The following is a 23,573-nucleotide window of genomic DNA, read 5'->3' as shown; positions in this document are numbered from 1 at the left end:
AGGCATACTTTCCTTTTTGTTCGTTGCATTTGGCGTTTACTGAAACGCATGACGAGTTTCGTAAGTCAATCGCCCCCGTCTTCCCAAAGTTAGCATTTCCTCTTGTCGTAACCTTAACTCAATTTTTGTTTTGCCGCCACTTTCCGTCTTTTCATAAGGGATATGCGAAGTACTGGAAGCAGACTTTTTCACATTATTGGGAGGCCATATGCAGGAAGGCGACCTCCCGCTCACGGCATCATTTAGCCGAAGGTATAGGTATTGTAAGCAGTGAGGATGTAGTAATTAAGGAAGAGAAGGTGGTTAGGGAAGCGACGCGAACTCCTGCGCTGCTGCTTTATTTTCACTTATAGGGCGACGTCCGCCACGATGGCAAACCTCGCTTTGTTGACGCGTTGTTTGGCATTGATCTTCAACTGGCTGGTTGAGATATATACCATCTGACACTGTACAACGAACTCTTAAAAATAACAAAACTATTCTCGAAGGTGTGTGGCGACAGTTTTAGAGTACAAGCACACCTCCTTCTTTCGCGGGATAATGTCTAGTGCTGCTTTAGCAAAATGCCATGTTCAGGAAATGCATAAACGCCAAAGGCTAGCAATGAAAAGCGATATGGTGACTCTGCGGTATTTTTTTCCAATAGCGCTCAGTCGATGACCTGACAGTAGGAGGTGCCACGTGAAAATACGTATCGCTTTATTCTTTTAGATTCATTCCAAGGGGAGCGTCCTGGGCATTTTATTTTTATTTTTGTATGGCCAAAAGTGCGTGTGTGTGGGGAGGTGGGGGGTGGGGGGGGTGAGGATGTCAGGGATTGAAGCGAACATCAATGCAACAAGCGGCACATAAAATACAGAAAAAAGAAGAAAGGAACAGAAGAAGAGGAAATGACCCAATACACTCATAACCACCAAAAAGGCACATTAAGACATCACTCTGGTAGCGCGATTGCCAGTACAAATTTTCGATGAGTCGCAGTGCAAATATAGTATGCAAAATAATAATATTAATAATAAAAAGTAAAAAATAAGGACCCAGCACTTAACACATGAGCTAACTTCATGTAAATTAACGCAGCCGGTTTTTTTTTATCAACGCAAAGTATTGGTCCCACGACAAGATCGTACAGCTTGGAGCCATGGAACATGAAGCGGAGTTTTGATTCTTTGAAACCATCGACAATGAGCGCTTGTCCGATATTGCCGCGAAGGACAAGTCGATGTATGAATGGCGAGCGCGTGTGTCCGACAAAGCAGCCTATTATTTCAAAGACAAAAACAGAACGCTACCTTTACCGATGATTTTGAAGAATGTATATGATATTAGGTATGGAAGGACCTCGTGGTAATTTTTTCTATGTTCAAGCTTGCACGCACTGTAGTTAGACGTGAAACAAGCGAATCGAATTGCATTGCATATAACACAATCGTACAGCCAGAGCATTTGTTCTACCAAGAAAGAAGAAAAAAGTTAGATGCGCTCAGATATACGTACACATTTCCTACTTTCACGGGCTGTGTTTGTATACAATTGCAGCTTAGCGAAGCGGGATCTTAGGGCACGTTTATTTTTCTTTTTATAATGATTTTCGCCGAACGCAAGCTGTTTGCGTCGATCTGGCCTTTTTCCTAGCAGTTTTACCCCTTCGAAATATACCGTGCTCTTTCACCCGTCGCCGCGTGTCACGCACTCGCTCCTGTTCCTCGAACCACCTGTTCCGATTGAGTTGCGACGGTACGGTGGAGCGCGATGTTCAGGGAGGAGCGAAGCGCGGCATCACGCTAGCCACCTCTCCTTCCGTCAGGACTCCACAGGATGGTCGGACGAAGCACGAACACTGCGAACAGCGTCGCCGCAACTTGTGCAAACTAAAGTCCATTAGTGCAAACGGCTTGACGCGCGCGCGTCTCGCGGTCAGCTGTTTCGTAGCTGGCGCGCGTCGCTCTTCACGCAGCCGTCGGCGCCCGCTGGCTTTGCAAGGCATGTAGGGATACGTGCCCTCCCATTTCCTCCTCCGTCGGACGCCGACGACGCCCGAACGAGGGGGTGTTCGTGTTTGCGAACCGCGTGTTACCTCTGCGAGCCGTTGGGCACCGTACACACGCCGCCTTGCACGGTACTACACAGTCCCGGGATACATGTGCACGACATGGATTCACCGGTCGCAGGTAAGCGCTCCGGCGCGGCTCACGGGCCTGTCAGCGAGCGCGACACAAAAGAATTCACGGAACGAGCCGCCGACACCGCCTAGCTTTTTTGCCGCGTACACGGCGTGAGTTGCAGGCCGCTGTCCCGTGTAGTGCGATGGTGGTGCTCCCGAGCGGCCCGGGTCGGCTTGCTTGCGCGCCGCGACTTCTTTCTGCTGATTGTCGCCGCGGAGGTGTTTCGGATTTCGTTTTTTTTTTCTTGTTTCTCCCGTCGGTTTGGCGGGGTGAAGTTTGCACTTGAACGATAACGCTTGTGATACTGGTTTCTGTCAGGCGTTCCGCAGCTTGCGATGCTCGCTCCGTCCGCTGTCCTTGATGCTGTCTAGCCCAGAGACAGCGGCGTCGGTAGTTTATTGGTTCCACTTTGTGGGAAGTAAAAACAAAGTTAGGCTGCTTTTAATGAAAGAGAAGCAGGCAGCGTGGCTTCATTTAGCCAAATCTGAGTTCGTTGACGATGCCTTTGCGAACTTGCGGGAATTTTTGAAGATTACTTCAATCAGGTCGAGATGTCCCATGCCGAGAAAAGTACGCGATCGTCGAAAAGCGTGCGCATCGCCGAACCGTCAGTGAATATTGAGAAATGGGCGTGAGCCAGCACAGATGCGTACGCTGTCTGACGTGTGGATTAATGCAGTTGTGTTTCTCTTTCCACGCAACGGGCCATTGTGTGCGTGCGTGCGCGAATTTCCAACTAGCAAACCGGGCTTCTTCGGCTGCTCGGAACGGGAAGTGGTGCTGCCGCGATCGCGTGCTGTCTGCCCCCCGCGATTGTTTTTGTTCTGATCTGGCTCCTGTCCAGCGTCTGTTTCGGTTTCTTTGTATAGTGTCCCACCTGTCGCGGCCTATGTATATTTGCATTGCGATAACTGTTTGTTTCGATCCGATGTAGTTTATGTGGGAGATTTCGTTCTTGGCAGCGTAGAAATGGAACGCACGAAACAACTTTGGGAACAGGTGGTTGTGCGTTAGTTCTGGCAGCCGCGCCTTGATTCCGGAAATAAAGTGCAACGTAATGAGCTTAACGACACCTTTGGTCGTGTAAACGTGCGGTATGCGGTCGACGGGCACAACTCGCGTACGTGCCAACGGCAGGTGTTGGTAGCTAGGTGCCCATCTGTGTGCCACACCGCGGTGCGTACAAATCGCTCTTTCGTACCATGCAATATCAATGCAAGTCTGAGGTCTAATACAGTCCACTATCGCCGGTTCAACCCGGACACGACACTGCTCGCGCGTTCTAGAGAAGTGTGATAGGAGCTGTTGTAGGTACATACACTAGAGTTTATTATGGAGCACTCTCCACTTACAATTCGAAAGGAGGAGGGTCACTTTATGAAAGATTATTGCTTTTGGTTTGTATTTATAGCGGCTTGTGAGCATACATACTCATGACAATCTAACAACCGTAGAGCAATAAATGTGTTCTACACCATTCCTCGAGGATAATTGTCTTCACTTTAGTTTGCTGTATTATAAGATAGAGGGAGAGGGGACACTATCTTACTGTTTTCTTGAATCTAAGCAGCCCGTTTTTATTCTACGTCCGCAATTACCATAGTGGAAGTTTTTTTTTTAATATGAAAAAAAAAGACTCATTCAAGGCGTATACAAACACATTTTGTCTTACTACACAGTAACAATGTTACACAACATGTTAATAAATTATGCTTGACTGCTTCCCTTTGCTACAGTCCTTAATGCAGAAAGTGTTCTGCTTTTATGCTCTTCAATCACTGTTAGTGTCACTTGACATGAAGTCCTCGATGCTGTTGCTCAATCTGCTACCCCTGCTGCTTTTGGTCTCATATAAATATTTCATTGAGGCTGCTTTTAATGCAGTGCGTCTTCTGAAAGACCTCACGACAACATCTGCTTCAGTGTTGGTAGCTGCTTAAATACAAAGGTGATCACAGTGAGGCCCATCTATATAGAAGTCCCCAGAGTCGGTTAGAAGGCAAAGTTCAATGGTGCTTTAGTCAAAAGAGAGAAAAAAAAAAGGGGGTGATATCGAAATTTTCAATTCACCAGGAATATTTGCCTAAAGTTGAGGCTGAATATTGTTAGATGAATTGCGATTGTTACTCTTTATTTTTATTGGTGTGCCACTAATGCTGAAAATCACATTGTTTTTATTGTTTTATTGTTAAATTACATGCCTGGATTGGTATAGCCTGCTTGTGGTCATTAGAGGCAACAGTAGTGACAATTCATAAGCGAGCGTAGGATAATAAATTGCACTACTTCAAGTCCCTTGGAGTTTGCTTAGTGGAGAAATGATAAAGGCACCAGAGGAAATCATTATTGAGCACTTTTATTGTAACTAAACTGCCATAACAATAATTTCTTGTTCCAGAACATCCTATATTTTATGGTCTTTTTTTAAGATTTTCCATCACTCTTACTTTCGTAAGGCCCCGTAAGAGTTTATAGCTTGATCACATTCAAATGCAGTGCAGTTATGAGCCTCCTAAATAGTGGTCGACTAGCCATACTCAGCTGTTACTATTTACTGTGACATCACAGGCAGATACTTTGAGAGTTTGAAGATGCTATCACTACCTATCCTTTGCATTTCAAATGTCTAAAGTGCCAGTCCAGCTGGAGGTAATTCGTTTCTCAGCTCCCATAGTGGATACCATGAGAGCTGATGCTCCTTTTCTGAAGATATGAGTAACATATCCAGTACTGAACTGGATAGGGTTAATTCTGTGTGTCGATGCCTGATCTCAGTGACACCACATGTAAAAGAACACCCCAATAATGCAAACAGAATTGTTTGTGTGGAGCCTAGCATTGATGGTAACATTTAAGGTTTGGCACGTAAACAAGCTCAGCAACCATATTTTAATACTATGGTGTTTAGTGACAAAACATCTTGCGAGTGTACTTGCAGAGCAGGTTGATCTTAATATACACTGGCATTGGGAAATTCATGTCCGATTTGATAAAGGTGTCAGCAGAGCATTGATGTCTCACATAGTTCTAGCATTACTTATGAAATTTTTGTCTGCTTTGTTCTTTCACGCAGACGAACGAGAGGATGTGCAGAGAAAAACTTTTACGAAATGGATTAATTCACAACTTGCCAAGGTATGTCGCTTTTGCGAATAAAAGCCCAATAAATAAGGACAATGCTCTTTTGGATGTGGAGGCAAAATAAAGCAAAAAGTTTGCCTCCGTTTACCATCCTTGCATTGCCTCCACCTGTTTGCAGGCCGAGCAGCCTCTTGTTAACGACCTTTTTCAAGACTTTCGGGATGGAACACGGCTTCTGACGCTGCTTGAAATCCTCTGTGGCCAGCAACTGGTGAGTTGCTGACTCAGATTCAAAGAGTCCCCCACCAGGCCGCATTGCAAATTTTGATTATACACTGAAAGTTGTAGGGTACCATTTAAGAAGTGTGTTACTGCAAGAATTTTAAGGATTGCTTAATTATTAGAGGAGATAAGAGAAATTGAAATGTCATGTTGCCAGGCTGTCAGGAGGCGAGCTATGCTGCAAATGTAGTCTCTCCTCATGCCTCTACTATTGTTGCAGGCTTTTGTCTTCATCCTCTTTAGTGTATGCTAAAGTGACTGTCAACTTTTTTTGTCTATCACTTATGCATGCTTTCTTTGATATTGTTGGCCCTAACTTATGTGGTCGCTGTGGTGGCTGGTGTCAACTAGTGTCCTTACAGCTATTCTTTTCCTGCCCAGAACACAGAAGAGCAAGTGAATTTGCTTCTCATATTTAGCTCAGCCATTGAACAGCAAAGATGCTTAGCATAGGTTAAAGCCTGTCTCTAGCAGGATGATCACAACGAAAGTGAGCTTCCTGTTACATTTTCAGGGTGAAGAATGAGGGTGCATAAGGAACTATTTAACAAAAAGTGCAATGACTACAAGAAAAATAATTTATAGGTAATTTATAGGTAATTTATATCCACCCTGAAATGAATAGAGCTGAATCAATTAAACAAGACCTGCCTGACAATCGTTTTGAGAGGTGAAAAGAGAAGTTTTTGGGATAATGTATGATGCAGTTATTAAAACATTATTCAATGTCATATCTTAAGTGTACTTTTAACATATCCATTTTTAGTTGTGATTTTCATATATATAAATAAAGAATTATAGCACACTGGCATAAAATCAGCAAAAAAAGAAAGAGTTCTTCAGAAACTGTCTTAATTGTGCGGCTATGGTACATTAACTGTTCTGCATGTACTGTTTCTTATACACTGAGATTTTCCAGGTGTGCTTTATGTTGCATAATATTCTTAACTGATCTTTTTTTCTCCTGACAGAAACGAGAAAGAGGAAATTTGAGAGTTCATCATATCAACAATGTTAGCAGAGCACTCCAAGTGCTAGAAGCTAACAATGTGAGTTTGTTATTTTTCTAACACTGTGTTTTGCATGAGCTTTACTTTGCAGTTATTTGACCAGACCATCTTTTACGGCAGCTGTGTTTTTCGGAACTTGTGCCTTCCTTTAACCGCAACTGATGAAAAAGCTGAGGCTCCCATTCGTCACGTGCACTCATGGAGTAGGGGGTGTCCTTGCATGCATGCATCATAGATAGAACCAGGAGTTGCCCTTGGAAATTATTTTTTGTGCATTTCACAAGGATCTGTTGATATTGTTTCAGTGCTTCTACTTTGCAGTGCTGCTTTTGAGACTTGTGCTCATCTTGCAGGTAAAGCTTGTCAATATCAGCACAAATGATATTGTCGACGGCAACCCAAAGCTCACCTTAGGCCTTATTTGGAGCATTATTCTTCACTGGCAGGTATGTGGGCAATCTAGTCACGCTTCTGATCTATGTTACCCCACTGCATAGTGACATATTTGTGCCACTGATGTGATTATTAGAGGTTTACTTTAAATTGTACGAAATCCTCTCAAAATTTTTCAAACTCTCCATGCACACTTCTAAGTATTATGAAGTTACTGTTGATGAATTGTCACATAAATGCTAGTTTACAATACTGCCTACGTATTATAGTGCAGTAGGACATGAAACATATTGAAGTAAGATCAGGAGAGGAACAACTTGCCTGTCTGAGCCTCACTTCAGTTTGTTCTGTGTTTTATTGCACTTTAATAAGTATTAACCAAATAGCCTAGCAACAAGTATTAATAAGTTTACTATACTGTGTTTTTCATACTTAGCAGGCAATGCTGTGGAAGCTACACAAGTTGTGTGTTCACAGAAGTCCTGTTCCATGTGTTCTGCAGCGCAATTGTTTTTTATCTGTGACACTTTCTATAAAATAACTTCTTCATAAACTACAACTTGTGGACATTAGGTTACTTCAAATTACATATTATTTGTGCACCTTTATGCTTCCAGTGGGCCACTTGCTATATTTTGGTCGCGAGCGGTAGCAGTGTGCCAGAGCCACTGGTCACACAAATGTGTCACTATGCTCCCTTGGCAATAAATAGGTTGAGATCTGTGACACCTTCCATGCAATAAGTACGACACTTCGCAGCATAAAAGTATGAGATTTAAAGTTACATTGAATTACATGAGGAATGCGTATATATTTTTCTTTCTTTCTCATATTTAAAACTTTCTTTTTTGTTGTGAATGAGACCAGTGTGAGAAATCTCTATAGCCTTCGTAACTTTGCTTGCTACATATGAAACAGAATATAGCTGTCTCACGATGAAGATAATCAGTTGTTTGTGTAATCTGGGCATAATTTCCTATTTGTATCATGCACATCATTGCATAGCTAGACCAGTAATTACAGACTGTATTTTACCTTTTATGTCATTGTTCACACCAGGTACATGGTGTCTTAAAAAGGGCTTCCAGTGACATCCACCAAACAAACTTGGAGAAGACGCTTCTTGCCTGGTGCAGAGATGTCACCAAAGGGTCTGTAACTATGCAGCTTTTGTTTTGAACTTTTGCATATTCAGCTTAATTTGAGCTCACATCCTTAATCTGACCATTGCGAGAACTACCGTTTGGCAATTTTTTGTGACTGGGCGCAGCAGCAAACGCAGATAGCTCAGTTGCATTGCAATAAGTGTGTCGATGGCCTGGATATTAATGGCAGTGACAAATTTTTTGTTACATGGCCTTCAAAATTAAAAATATGCTTGCATTCTCAGTTGCTACAGTCTTGTAACTGAATGCTCTACTTAAAAAAATATGCACACTAGCTATCTAGGAGGTGTGAGTATTAAAAATTCTAGGCTGGTGTTCTTGCTTCACAGGGGTGTACGTTTGCAACTCCTAGGCTTATAATAAGTTTACTCAGTTATTACACATTCAGTGTGCCTACCAAAGTGAAGTTGCTACGCACACAATCTTCAACAGAATAAAAGTTTCTGCACTAGACAATAACACGGTAAAAGAAGGGTGTTTGGGTTTCGACACTTTTTGTTGTAACTTGACCAGTCCAACTACTTCTGCTTCACCGAGTGAAATTGTATGACCAAGGGACTGTGGATCAAAACTAGATTTAAATACCTGCATGCTGCCTATATTTATTATGGAATGCTTAAATGGTTTCTTCTACTGTTTACCTTACACCTTGTGCTTAATTCTCCTGGAGAACCTTGGTTAACAAGCTTCTGTACTGAGATTTGGTAGAATGGCTCTGGTACCTCCCAGGTTTCTTGATATATTTTTGTTGTCCCAAAGAAAATGACTGCACTGAAGTAATAGTTCATATTAATATACAAATTGCACTTAAGAGAGACATTTTTAGAGAGTTATTGTGTTTCATGTAACCATGCCCCTAGCAATTTGTCACAATTTGAGACTGTATGTATACCATCCAATTTATGTAGCCTTGGTAGCCATGTTATGTTTCAAAGTTCTCTGTATTAGTAATGGAACCTGTGTATTCTCATAGGTACATTGGAGTGGACATAAGAAATTTTACGACAAGTTGGATCGATGGCCTTGCATTCAATGCTATTATACATAAATTCAGGTAAGTTGCATCAACTAAGCACATGTCATGTATCTTTGTAGCTCTTTGAATTTCTAAGTTTTCTTTGTGATGAGAGTGTAAGGGCTAATGCACTGTGATAATTTGTGTTTACTGCATGTTTTTCTTTCTTTTCTCATCTAGGCCTGACTTATTTGAGTACAAGAGCCTGTTGAACAAAGACCCTAACTCCAGGCTGGAACATGCATTTCAATTTGCAGAGAAACAGTTAGGCATCGAGCGGCTTTTAGATCCTGAAGGTAATGGCATTCTCATAGCGTGTCAATACTTTTGCTTTTTTTCCAGTGTCGCATGCCTGAATCGAGCATTGCTGTGACTAATTTTAGGAGTCACTCGAAATGTGTCGCATGAGTAGCATTGTCCTCTATGACGCTTATAATTTTACTTCACATCTTTTCTGTTCCTTTTTCTTTTTCTAGATGTGAACACACTTCATCCTGACAAAAAGTCTGTCATGATGTATGTCATGTGCTTTTTTCAAGTGCTTCACCAGCAAAACATGCCTTTGCGAAAGGGCAGTTCATCAGAATACTCAGATAGTGAAACTTCATTTCATCAGGTGAGCTTTTTTTTTTATGATTCTTTGGTGTTAAGAGCCTTTGCAAAGAGGCTGCAAGGCACTCTGGATGCGTTTTCATTTTAAGTAGCTTATGTTCCTCTCTTGGTTGAGTTGCTTGAAATGTGTATTTCAGTTTTTAGTGGAAGCTACGTGCTGTCTTGTAACAGTGGCACATCTGGGTCTTTTTTGTTGCTTTGATCTTTCTAATCTCAGTGTATTTGTTAAGATTAAGTCAAGTTCACTACTTTGTTTATTCACATGTCACAGCTCTAATACACATACACACAAATGCATGTATATACATACACACAGAGAGAGAGAGAGAGAGAGAGAGAGAGAGAGAGAGAGAGAGAGAGAGAGAGAGCAATGTCTTTGCTTGAGTAGGTAGGAAGCACAATCCATTATTGAGCAAATTTTTCTGAACCTTGTACGTTTTTTAGGTCCAGTAATGATAGTACACTTATCATGAATATAAATGTATAGTCATATTTGCAACACATGGAGATCTAATTCCAGGTAGCTGTGGTGTGCAATCATTGGTCAGTGAATACACAACCCCAGAATTGGAGCATTGCAAGAAATCCAGTGATGAGCACTGTTTACACATTGGCTTGGCAGATTCTAAAAGTTGATCAAGACATTACTAAAATGGCATGCGTTTGTCTTGTAAAGCCTCACACCACAAACTGGTATGCACTTATGGCTTGGCTCTCTCACCGGCTCCTTCGAGTGCCCAGGTGCTTGAGGGCCATGAGCGAGGGTCACACTCTTTCTGCTGATAAGGAAGGAACGCGAGATAAGCATGCAGTTGTGTCGTTGTCTTGCATGGCTGGCATACTTTTTCTTTTGCGAGCAGTCTGTCTTTGAGCCAGACTGGGAAGTGACACCTTGTGTTGTCCGTCCTGGTAGGGAAACATTGTGGAATTGTGGTGCTATAGTGGGTGTGCATGTCTTTATTTTGAAAAAGAGCTGCTATATCTGATCTGCTACTGAGATTATACTGAGGATGGCAGATTCAAAGGTACGCTGTCTGATATTAAGCACTGCAGCATTCTTATTTTCTGTGGCAACTCATTTTTTTGAGAGCTCTAGTTCTTTTGGTCATACTAACCCCCATCTGACATTGATGACTGTGCTAAATGTTCAGTAGAAACGTTTGGCTTTGATTTGTGCAGGAAGTAACATGTACTAAGAGGACAGCAGTTTCGTACATGTCATTGGAGGACTGTATTTGCAAAATTTGTTTGCTGTTCTAATTTGATTTTGCATATAAAAAGAAATTTCCAAAAACTCACTAAACACAGCTCAATATTGACAATAAACAACTGAATTCACTGTTTGTTATTTTGTGTGTATTATGATTTCCACTGCATAGAGATACAATTACAGAGCACAAGTTGCGATTAACTTCAAATGTAATACATTAATATTTGCATTGATAATAGAGTACACCCTGAAACATGAACACTAATTCATCCTGAAGCAGTTCTTCATTGATATTTCACCTTGTGGCGAGTGAATATGTGTTGTTGTCCCTGGATGAACATTGCTCTGTAAATGTTTGAACGCACAGCCACAGACAGCATAAACCTAATTAAGCTTATTCTGCCTGAAGAAACGCAGTTACATTACATTGTGTGTGTGCCTATGTACATAGTTAAAACAAAATGCCTATAGCCATGCATTTAGCATATCATTTTTGTGTGGCATCAGGTGTGTAAACTGTATGCTAGCTAAGTAAGATGTTCGATATTTGTATTGATAATGTTACGGGAATAGTGTTACCTCACACAGTTCAGTGCTACTTGTGCAACTCATAATTTTGGTTCTACATTATTGTTGCTTGTGAGACACAGTATTTGCCTTTTTTTGTTTCTTCAGTTTGCCCTGCTAACTGATTTTGTAGAGGGAAACAGGTACTCTAAATATACTTGATCAGTGTTTGACAACCACTGTCCATGAACCATAAAAGCAGGTATGTCACTGATTATAGCCAATCCAGCATGTGTGATTTAAGTAAGGCACCACACACTAAACAGTTATTTGTGTGAAGCCATTAAAATTTTAATCATACAACCAGATTGTTCGGCTTTCAAGGGAAAATATATTGCATTGATATGCTGGTTGGCACTTTTTGTGAGTGCACAAAATATACACGTCATGTACGTACACACCTCACACACAGCAGAATATGCACAGCAATAGCACAGGTTGTAGCTCTACCAAGTCTGCTTTAATATATTAGCGTTAAGGGCGGCGTGTCAAAGAAAATCTGGTGTCGGCGATTGTCGCCGGTGTCCCTGTGAGCGAAAATTCCCGTGTATATTTAGGTAGTATATCTATATGCCAAGCCTTACTATATGACATGTGGTATATGTGGGTTATATTGCCACAGCATTCTATCGCTAAATTGCTCATACCTTGTCTTACATTCTTGACAAAATTATTCCGCGGAGTTTTGATTATGACAGCCGACAAACAAATGTCATGAAACAAAACACTGACAGCACATGCCTTTTATGTTAAATCTTCTGAGACTGAAATATTACAAGTGCAAAACAATGGCAGAAACATAAAAATTATTTAACTTTTTTGGCACGGCTGTGCTCTACCTCCGGGATCGGCCCATGCAAGAGGCCGCATATCTACCAGCAAGCTCGCCTTCGTGCATAGCGTTCACCACCAGTGTTTCCTGGTGAACATGACAGTTGCATAAGCTGCAGTTGCCGGGAAGCGTGAGAAGCAGTCAGGGATCCTTGAATGCAATTTCGTTCTGCTATTGAAGGTGAAGCTTAAGCATTCTCCAATTTTTAGTGGCCGTTTTGATTTTTGTGCACTTGTGATAACCTTAGGTACTCCTCACAGCATCTGAAGCATGACCAGCATGTATTTATGATTTGATATTAAGAACTGTGTGTTGTAACTAAAAAGGGATTAGGCTCATTGTTGAAGGTCCTGCCAGCATGCGGAAGCAAATTCATGGAGCACAGAAGCCTTATAAGATCACAAAATCACTGTACGAGCTCACACATTGCAAAAGAAAGAATTTTGAGAGAACAAAAAAATGCTGACAGAAGGGACATATTGACAAAAAAAGCAGAGCAGCTTTCGGCTTGAACTTTTTTTTATGCTGCTGATATGCTTGAGAAAGGATTGCATTGATATTGCTGCACATGTGCTCGGTTTCTGCCTGCACTTTGATGTCATAGTTAATGCCACTTTTCTGCAAAGGTGGAGCGTGAGGCAGTCACATCAGCTGCACTGCAGTTTTCTTCGGTGATTTTTCTTGGTGTTCTTGGCTCACACGAAACACCATGTGGATAGTTAATTTCTTTTTGCTATCAACGTCAAACGCGAACACACAATTAAGCAGAGTGGTGGGTAATCTGCTACAGTGATGAATTGAGCACTTTCAGCCTTGTGTCTGACGTTATGCCTGCTTAAAGGGGCCCTAAACCACCCCTCGGGCTTGCTGAAATAACATAGTCCATGGGTTGCAAACGCTGCTGTGAACATCTCAGCCAAGTTTTGCTGTTGTACGCCGTGTGTGGATCTCGCAAGCAGATCGCGATGTCACCTTTCTCTCAAACGCTCTCTTTTCGACAAAAGGCCCTGCCCTCACTCTCTTCTAGGCGCACTATTTCGTCATTCCCTTGCACTGCTGCTATTGGCCGGTAGCTGACATCAAGTAGCGGTCGGCTGCATGGTGTAAATGCAGTGGCCGCTGCGGAATGTCGCCACGAGTACACCGGCTAGAGCAGTTTGGCTCGCTGAGGTCAACCGCATTTGGATTATGTTTAGTGCGTCGTAGACACCAAAGGCGGAAGTCGTGGTGTCTACATTAATATCCAAAATAAAATTTCAACTGCATGCCATGGTGACATTTAGAAGGCGCAGCCTTGTCGGCACGCGTCACTGCGCCATAGCCTTTGCAGTGCAAGGCATTGAAGAAGGAATGGGAGCACAGCGGTGGTTGTGTTTGATTGCCAATAACTCTGCTTCTGTTGAATGCATTGAAGTGTTTTTTGCGGCAAAGTATTTCTGAAATAGCCGATTTTCACTTCGAATGTCTTTCTCCACTATGATAAAAAGTGGTTCAGGGTGTCCTTAACTAGCAGCAGCCTTGTGCAGAAGTGGTGCATTAAAGATTGCGACAATGTCAGTATATTTTATTATGTTTAGTGAATCTCTTTCTGTTGTCTAGGAGGTTGGAAAGGGTGCCAGTCCTCTGCTCAAATCAAAAGGCGGAGCAGTGGGCGGGTCCATTTCGTCACGAGGTGCTGTCACCAATGTGAACAGCTACCAGAGCAGCTTGGAAGATGTGCTGACCTGGTTGTTGGAGGCCGAGGATCGGCTGGCCAATTTGCCCCGCATAGGCAGTACTGTGGTGCAAGTGAAGGACCTCTTCCACACGCATGAGGTAATGTGGTGATCTCACCTTCACCACTTTGTATGTAACATGCTCATGTGCTGACAATGCAAGTGGCTTGTCATCATGATGCGGTCATGCAATGTTTGTGATAAACATTGCACGTGAAACTAAAGTGAACATGAAAGCTCATCTTTCATAAAAGCTTTCACTAAACTTTTAACTTTATGATGTGCTGCCAAATGTCTAAAGGTGTGTCACTAGCATGCTGTTGCAAGTTAAAATTTAGTTTCTACCTTTCTCCTGTAAGCATGATTGAACGAGCAAGCATTTGTTTGAGAAGTCACTCCTCTTCTGCAAGCCAGGTTCCAAACAGTGTAGGAACTGCTCTGTCACTCATTTTGTAATAGTCGAATTTCATTAGAAAAGTACATGAAGGAGATCATGCTCATGGTTCTCAGGTTGGTCGTTTGACTTCTGACACAATCACGGTAATTACAGTAGTGTATGCATATGTACAGTATGGTCCACTGTTAAAAGGTTGTCACATAGCGCATAATTGGAACCAGCTAGCCCTGTTCGCCACACTAGTTCTTCTTTGGCTGCAGGACTTTATGCTGGAGCTGACACGAAACCAGGGCCGTGTTGGCGAAGTGCTCCAGGAGGGGCAGCGGGTCATTCGTGGAGCAGGCATATCAGCACAGGAGAAGGAGGAAATCAAGGTACAAATGGCATTGCTCAACACGCGCTGGGAGAGCCTAAGGCACAGCGCCATGGACATGCAGACCAAGTGAGTAGCGGGATTCATTTCTTGTTTAGATGTTATTCGTGCCAGAGTTGATGCAAAACAGGTGATGGTGCATTTCTGGGGGAGTTCTTCATCCTTCAGAAGACGTAAATAGGCTTAAGTTGATGAAAATTATGATGCTGATGACAATGATAATCTAAAGAGTAGAGTCCAGCTGCTTAGCAAATCAAGGACACATCACCTGGAAGTATTCAGTCTTAAATTTGTGCTTTTAGCGGGAGAAGTGAAAATTTTACATCCAGAGGTTAGTGGCCAAATAGTGTAAGTATATTGCTTTATTTACTTCCGTTATGGACTCATAGCTGTGCCTACATAGTAGCTGCATTTCCAACTTTGCAAGAAAACTTGCTAACTATACAGAAACATGGTTTACGATTGCGCCTCCATATAAGGCACACTCCTAACTTTAGGAGCTGAAAATGTGCCATCTCGTTGGGATGGAGCCGACAGAATGAGCTTGTTTATGTCAAGTCATTGCCATAGTTATACAGTAGTGTATTCTATACTGTGGTTCCCATTTCAGTGTTCGGTAGTCCTTGAGTTTATTGCAAAAAAAAAAGATTTCAAAGAAAGCAGAAATCGCCTTCAGTGAAATTCCCTTAATGAAAAGAAGAGACAGTGTTTTTAATAACAGCTTCATTTCGCATATTACTGCATCATTTTTTTGTAGAATTACAAAAGAAGAAAAACAAAGGGATTTCTGTGGGTCAGTACAGTATGTAGTGAATGCTTATATTGAGTAACTGTACATGAAACTCTTCTCGGCGTGTTGGTTTTATACAGTTGACTTCCATTAATTTGATGCTGACGGGACTGACGAAATTTATAGAATTATCTGGTACGTTGAATGAAAGAAGATGCAGAAAAAGCGCTAGAACAACACTGCTGATTCATTTGGCAGTACTTGCCTGATTCTAACAAACCCCCCAATAAATTGCGTGTCCACTTTCTATTTGTCCAATGTAGCAAACTAACGTATAAATGACGTTAAAGCTCCTAACCAAGTAGAAATCTAATGCACACCTGATTTTTTAAGCAAGAAAAATTGTTGCACAAGGGTAGCTGGTTTTCCGAAATCTGCTTCGCCACACGGTTTCTAAAGTCGGCTTCACTGCAGTATATTCTCATGTGGTAAGCACACAAACGTTATGAAAGTGGTTTTGATTTTGTGTCCAATTGCACTGCACCGATAATTTTTGGCCCACTTTATGGAAAAAGAAAGAAAAGGGGCGCATTGTAATTGGGTAAATACGGTAATCAAACAATTGTGAGTGATGTTCATTGCTTGAAAAATCTTGCTAGGGCAGGCCAAAAATAGGTGTTTTCGACAAGAGAGGAAGCGTGTCCAACATATTCACTGTCCCCTAAGCTCCGCCAAGACAGACCCTGCCACTAAAGGGGCTGCTATCAGTGTCACCATAGGCATCAAGCGTGTGCATGCTGACTGGTCAAGTTTTTATTATCGGACAAAGGCCAATTTTAGGATCAAAATTATGAAAGTTTAGGCCCACAGAAAAGTATGGGCACTGACTAGGACCTTTGGCCGGGATAGAGTTAACTGAAAAATCTAATTAACTAGAGTTGTAATAGCGGAAGCCTGCTGTATTACGTTTTAATGCTTAAGTTTGAGACACATACTTTTTTTTTTTATACGAAGGTTGCAAGAGGCCCTGATGAAGCTCCAGCAGCAACAGCAAAATGCCTTGCGGCAGTGGTTGACTGAGACAGAAGACAGGATAAGCAGGTTTGGCCCAGTTGGACCTGACTTAGACACAGCAAGACAGCAAATGGAGCAGCACAAGGTGAGATCATCAGTGTTGATTCACGACAGAAAAGAAAAACATTCAAGAATTATTTTATTTTATAACAAAGATGTATTGAAACTATCATACCGCATGATTATAGATGCACTTTCAAACCTTTTTACAATGAATACTGCTCCAGGAAACTGTCCACTGTGACGAATTTCTTTCACCTACCAATACACAAACACTTTTATCCTGACAAATGACTTTTCACATGGGATGCTGCCTGCACGCAGTTTTTCTGAGGCAGCACCACATTTTTGTGTGCTAACAGAAAAATTAAAGATCATTGTCTCAAGCTTTTACGCACATAGTAACATAAACACCTCAGTAATGTTGCTAAAGCTAATCCAAAATGGCTAATATCGAACAAGCAGTGGATGCCCTTTCTGTGGATTGCAATACTTTGCGACTCCAAGAAGGCAGTGTTGGTGATGGTAATTATTTAGGATTGTATAGAGGATCTGAATGTTTCTATTGAATTGTCCATTTGTGCAGAAGATGAATTAGGAGCTGCTGATGTGCTTATTGAAATTAGCTGAAGTGAAGCTGAAATGCTGGCATGAACGCTAAGAAGAGCAGACTGACATCATGAAATACATTTGTGACGATGATGAGTTATGGGTTGAAGGCAACAGGAAAAATATCCTAACTAAACCTGCTATGTCCCACATACTTGACATTTTTGCTGCAAAAAGAAACAATTTGGCATACTTAGTAATTATGTGTTCATTTTCTGAGACTACAAGAATTTCAAAACACTGCTATTTAAAAAGAAAAAACAGTTAACAGGTAACCCTGACCTGCATGAGTAGAGCTTATGTGCATGCTTTTTGCAGATTTCATGGCAGTGAAATCCAGATGATGACAACATTTTTTTCTCCATGCAACTGCAAATGGTGGTGTAATGTGTTTCAGATGTAGAGCTTCCGTTTTTTGTATTATGCACTGGAAATTTTTGTAAGCACATTTTGTACATAATGTGCTGTTAAATTTTAGTTTATTGCATTGCAGTACTTGTCACTTCTTTTCTACTGGTTAAGTATGTACGAATTATTATTCATTGTTGCCTTCTTTAGCTGCTGATACCTGATTTTGTTAACATTGCTATACCTTCCACTTTTTCTTGCCATATTCTGTTTGACATTCTATTTGACTTTTTTTGGTTTGTAATGTAATTGCTGGTTACGCAGGTTGCTTTTTTGTATACCTTGTTGAAAGGAGGCCCTTCTGAATGGTTTTGCTTTGGTACCTCCCATGTGTGTGTCTGCTTTTTCTTATCCCAAATACCAAATAAACGTCATATTTGATGTGCTCTACACCATCATAATGTTGTACATTATGCAAAAATGCCAACTTGTATTGATAAATTATTTATTTATTCTGTTGCACTGCATTAACCGTTTAGAACACATGCATATTTAGTATACGATTTATCATGCCAGTGTTCTTTAATTTTACAGCAACTGCAAGATGACATAGAGAAAGAACAGGAAGTTGTGAACTCCCTGTCGAACATGGTTGTTGTTGTTGACGAGTCCAGCGCTGACAATGGTGCGTTTTGTTCCTATCTTCAAATTAAAAAAAAAAAAACAATCTTGAATAGCTATACATATCAGTGTCAGATTATGTGGCCAATATTTTTCATTGGTACTGCCATAGTGTAAAAGTTTCAGTAATATTTCTTAAAGTAACAACTTTGTTTTGCAATACATTTCCAAATATGTATTGCACTCAAGGATTGCCCTCTATGACCATAACTTTAATTACGGTCATAGTGGTCATAGAACTGCTTTTGGTTTCAGGTCATTGTCAAGCAGGCACCTTAATACCTTTTGTTGCCAATATACAGTGAAACCTCAAATAAGGTGCACGGATATAGCAAATTATCAAATATAATGAAGTAAATCTAAAATGTTTCTTGCTGATATTGGCATGTAGCAAATGTTATGCTCATAGCAAATAATAGATATAAAGAAGGCATTTTTGTGCTGGATGTCACTTCATTATCAACTATAATGCATGCATCCTTTTTTAATGCAAAGGAGAGTAGTTTTGAACTACAATTGCTTTCTTTAAACTATGCAGTTAGACATTAAATGGCAATTGAGCCTGCCTATGTGCTGCTAGCATAAGGATATTATGCACTGATCTGTGTAGCAGGAAACAAATGAAATTGACTGAGAGGGTAATGTGAACATTGGTTAGGCATTCGCTAATAGTGGATGATAGCACCACCCTATATTGACACAGTGTCCACTAATGAATGAGTGCTAATTTAGTAATTAATTTTGCCCTCTTAGTTCCATCTAGCTTGTCTGCCATTGCTGCATTTTTGGAGTGGTGTGATGACATATGAAAGAGGCAATTTTTATACCTGTGCATACAGCATTTACGGCACTGGAGGACGAGCTGTCGGCTCTGGGTGAGCGTTGGTCGGCGGTGTGTAGCTGGGTGGAAAATTACGGAGCCCAGCTGGAGGCTCTGATTAATGCACTGCAGATGTTGAGCATGGAGGAGCCACGGCTACAGCAGTGGTTGCTCATGCAAGAGGCTCAGCTGTGCCGCATGGAGAAGACCGACGCTACAAGGGCTTCAGTCCAGGAAGTGCTGGACATGGTCAAGTGCCTGCAGGTGTGTGCCTTAACTCTGAATGCCCCATGGGGAAAAATATTTCTTGCTTGCTTGCTTGATTGACTGATTCATTCATTGATTGACCTACGGTCGTTTGATTGATTGACCAAATAATTGATTATCAGAGTGACTGATTGATCGGTTGAATCATGTTAATTGATTGCCTGATTCATGAAAGGACTGACTGACTTATGATTGAATAATTGGATTAACCATTGAAACACAACACAAAGGCCATGAGGGAGGCTGTACCGGAGAGCTTCAAGTTAATTATGACCATCTGGGGATTTTTTAAGGGGCACCCAATGCTCACTATATTAAGGTTCTTGCATTCTGCCCCCATTGGAATATGGCTGCCACTGCTGGCAGTCAAGCCCGTGATTTCTTGCTTAAATGCAGAACACTGTAGCCATTGAGCCACTATGGTGGGTCGCAGGAAAAAGGAGTGGTGAAGGTAGATAACATTGTCGTTGAGCACCATGCGTTGTATGTGTGAGGGGAAGCTTGCAAGGGTCAGCCAACGATCGTGGCTAAATCTCTCATGCACGAGGGAGGAAGGCGGGGCAGAAGTGCATCATATTCTGTTGCACGCGAGGCACGGGGGGGGGAGCCAATGGAGGGGGGAGGGAATTCTACAGTGGCTGCTGCTTACAGTGTGCCCACTCAGGTGCCATATCTTGCAAGCGATCTGCGATGTGGACAAAGTGCACACCCATGCAGACCTCACTTCAAAGCGAACTGCGATATGGACAAAGTATGTGGAGTGCCTGTAGCTTTGTATGCGCTGTGCTTTTGAGGTTTAGCTTGCATTGCATCGAAAGACAGCACTAAGGTCAATTCGTTTACTGCTACTGCCGGGCTTCTTCCCTCCAGCATTTTGACAGTGAGTTTTGTGGTCATCGAGCGAAATGTGTTCTTGTTTACCTGTGTGTGTGTGACACTGTCCTTGTAAATTAGTTAGTAAGTGATTCTTTGCAAGTTTATACGGCCGATAAAGCTAGTATCCTCACTTTGTATAGCTGTCTACTAATTTGCTATCGCAATCGATGCTTGGCCTTTCAGGTGAAACTGTGACTTTTCTTTATTTCTTTCGTTAGACATAGTCTAAGAGGAGGCCCAGACAAAAGTTGGGCAATGCCTGATGGAGTCTTGGCCCCGTTTACATAAGCACACAACAATTTAGTATTTAACTATTCGGGCAGATAGGTTATGTACACTTAGAAACAAATGCGAGAACATAACTTGCAACAGTTAACAACTGTTTAGTACCAGCCAATAAGTATTCACCAAGGTGTGAGAGCAATATATTAAAAATATGCTATTTACGGCACTGCTCACTTATTATAGAACTAAATAATGAATAATAATACAGCGAGAGGAATCAAATTTGTATGTGTGCATACATATCTGCTGGAATAAACTCAAGAGTACACAAAGTCGGTGTACATTCATAGAAGCACGCTATTATGTGAACAACACCGGAAAGGTCATGAAAGCGGGCCTAAAGGCTTTTATTCACCAAGGACTCAATATGCAGGATTTAAATAACATAAAAAAAGATGGTGTATATTGTTGTTTATCAGCAGTAATGCCAGCAAGCCAAAGCAAAAGATTAGTAGTGACTACACTATGGAATCTATGTTGTTTGACTCTTGATGAGCTTAATTAGTTGTGTAAAGGATTACCATATAGCAAGGTGAAATTTGTGAGTGTGAAGTATGCATGGCCTACCACTCTCACATTACGCTCTGCAAAGGCGATACAGTATAAACATGCAGTGTCTTTATGAAGACTCATCTTCCAGATCAGAATGACTCGGGATCATTTGTGTGATTAACAATGATCACAACGATCCACAATGAATTGTGGTGAAGATAACGGCATAATAGTTTCTTTTCACATAAAACAAAGTTATTCTTCATTCATTACTGTTTTCCCTATGCAGCTGGGCACTACTCTGTCATGTTCATTTCATAGATACACTGAATAGTGCAGTACCTCGTTTGAAGATCCTAATGCAGTAAAGGCTTTTGTTTGCATTAGCTTATTGTACAATGACATCTCATTTAGTACAGTAAACTTCCGTTAATTCGACTTTGGTTAATTCAATCCCAACTGAAGGTCCCAGACGGCTGGCGTCCATGCATGAGCCCAAACGTTCGTTTAAACCCAAGCTTTTGTTTAATTTGAACTTGACCAGTCAGCACTTACATGCCTGACCCCTATGGGGACCCTATTAGCGACCTTTATAGTGGCGTGGCGTCTGTCTCGGTGGAGCTTAGGAAACAGTGAATGTGTTAAACACACATCATCTCCTGCCAAAAACAACTATTTTAGACATGCCCTAGGAAGATTTTCAAGCAATAACCATAGCTGACAATATCTGATTACATTATTTACTTAATTCTAACACGCGGATTTCCTCTTTGTTTTTCTTTCTTCAAGAAAATGGGCCGGAAATTGCCTGCATGACGCACACACCAAAACTGCTTTCGCGGCATTCGTATGCTTTGCTGCATAACATTTATGTATTGCGGCGAAGCTGACCTTAGGAAAACGGCCGCCGTTTTAGGTGGCTTAGTAGGTGGTTTTCTGGGTCTGTTGGTGCATGATGACAGTGTGACGGATCCAGCAAATAGAGACGCGAGCACTTAGGAAAAAGAAACACACAGGACAGCTCTGTACCCATATATTAGACCTTTGTTCATTTTTCTTGCTAAACAGTCAGGTGCACATTGAATTTCTACTTTGTTTAGGAGCTTTAATGTAATTTCTGCGTTATTCTTCTACTTTTGACACACAGAAAATGGGCGCACATTTGATTCGGGCTTGTGTTTGAATTGGACAAATACTGCCAAATGAATGAGTGGTGTGTTTTAGTGTTTTTTCTGCACCTTGTTTAATTCGACCAGTCAAATAATTCGAACCGATTTCATCGGTATCATAAAGGTGGAATTAGTGGAAGTTGACTGTTTAAGCAAAGCTAGTATTGTGCATTGTACATGGCTGCACTTGTAATTCTCTTTTCCAGGTCTTGGAGAAAGATTTGGACTTTCACAACAAACGGCTTGATCACATATCAAATGAAATCCAGAAAGCCATCAAGATTCTTAACAAGGGATCACTAGCTGCAACAGAGCTGTCTCGCAAGCAGGAGCAACTAACGCATCGTTGGGATGCACTGCTCCAGAAGATGGAAAACTTGAGTAGAAAGGTGAAATCATTTAAATATTTTTTTTTTACTGATTTTATGTTCACGTGCAACTTTTGGTACATTTCTCACAGCTTGATGCAGGTTTATACACCTTATTGTGTTATTGTCCAGTTAGAAAATTGCACTAGGTAGGTTTCGTTGAAGCTGCATACTGCTACAACAAACTGGCAATGCTTGCACAGTTGTTATAATAAAGGCAAACGCAGATGGAAGAAAAGAAAAGAAGAACTGGTGGGTGTTTTTATAGCCAACTTACGGCCCCGGAATAACAGTGGAGGTGTCAAAGGCATGGTTGTATCACCCCGCATTTTCTGCCTGCCACAAACAGTGAGCTTCAACATGACTTGCAGATGCATTTGATCCACATTTTGAACATTGCGTGCTGGTCGCACTATAAACAGGGCTGAAGGCACAGCTGTAGCATATAATCATGCTGTTGGTTGTCTTTCATGTGCTGGTGCTGTCAGAGCAATGAGGGATCTCAAATTTGATCTTACTGTCAGTTCCATTGATGAGAGCCTAGCAAGCACTTCCATTTTATTTAACTTGGCCTTTCACTACAGTCTGTTAGCAAACTAATTAAATACAGGGTAGAGAATTGAGTTAATTTATGTTAATGTTAGGTGGGAACTACACAAAGAATGGGGCAAGTAAGAACAGAAAATGCGAGTGCAGACTAGCAACAGACATTTATTGGGAAAATATATGCAAGATAAAGGTTCTCGGATACAGAAAAACAAGCTTGCCCCTGCTGGAATGTCCTTACTGAGAGAAACAATGCTAATAAGGTAACTGATAGCAGAAACAAGGAAATTCTTATGCTGGCACAAGACCTAACTCTATCAGTGTGGATAGGTTACCTGTGTCGTTCTTGTGAACCTCTTTAAGTGTGAGAAGTAATTGTTGGAGTGGCACACGTTTGCATTTAAGTAAGTTCCTTAAATACAGTCACTAGATTTGGTGTCTGCAAACAGATAATTGCAGTGCGTAAATCACATAGCGACAGTAACATTTG

At 41.4% G+C, this 23,573-nt stretch overlaps 1 protein-coding gene across 13 annotated transcripts in view; it reads left to right on the top strand.

The window, feature by feature from the left end:
- Positions 1–23,573, top strand: part of Dys (Dystrophin) — a 488,311-nt gene that overhangs the window by 127,790 nt on the left and 336,948 nt on the right. For 12 of the 13 annotated variants that reach the window (XM_065448316.2, XM_070539180.1, XM_065448320.2 and 9 more), the window contains 14 exons: positions 5,239–5,300; positions 5,425–5,517; positions 6,500–6,577; positions 6,892–6,984; positions 7,991–8,082; positions 9,071–9,151; positions 9,293–9,408; positions 9,589–9,728; positions 13,933–14,148; positions 14,706–14,887; positions 16,563–16,707; positions 18,174–18,264; positions 19,100–19,344; positions 22,376–22,558. In XM_065448316.2, coding sequence (XP_065304388.2) covers positions 5,239–5,300; positions 5,425–5,517; positions 6,500–6,577; positions 6,892–6,984; positions 7,991–8,082; positions 9,071–9,151; positions 9,293–9,408; positions 9,589–9,728; positions 13,933–14,148; positions 14,706–14,887; positions 16,563–16,707; positions 18,174–18,264; positions 19,100–19,344; positions 22,376–22,558 — 1,817 coding nt within the window. Of the gene's footprint in view, positions 1–2,011; positions 2,172–5,238; positions 5,301–5,424; positions 5,518–6,499; positions 6,578–6,891; positions 6,985–7,990; positions 8,083–9,070; positions 9,152–9,292; positions 9,409–9,588; positions 9,729–13,932; positions 14,149–14,705; positions 14,888–16,562; positions 16,708–18,173; positions 18,265–19,099; positions 19,345–22,375; positions 22,559–23,573 lie in introns of those variants that run through there. The other variant, XM_065448322.2, reaches the window with a different exon arrangement.

The sequence above is a fragment of the Dermacentor albipictus genome, chromosome 5 (assembly GCF_038994185.2).
Source record: "Dermacentor albipictus isolate Rhodes 1998 colony chromosome 5, USDA_Dalb.pri_finalv2, whole genome shotgun sequence".
NCBI classification, from domain to species: Eukaryota; Metazoa; Arthropoda; class Arachnida; order Ixodida; family Ixodidae; genus Dermacentor; species Dermacentor albipictus.
Note: the sequence above shows the minus strand (reverse complement) of the source record. Positions and strands in the feature narration are given on the sequence as shown.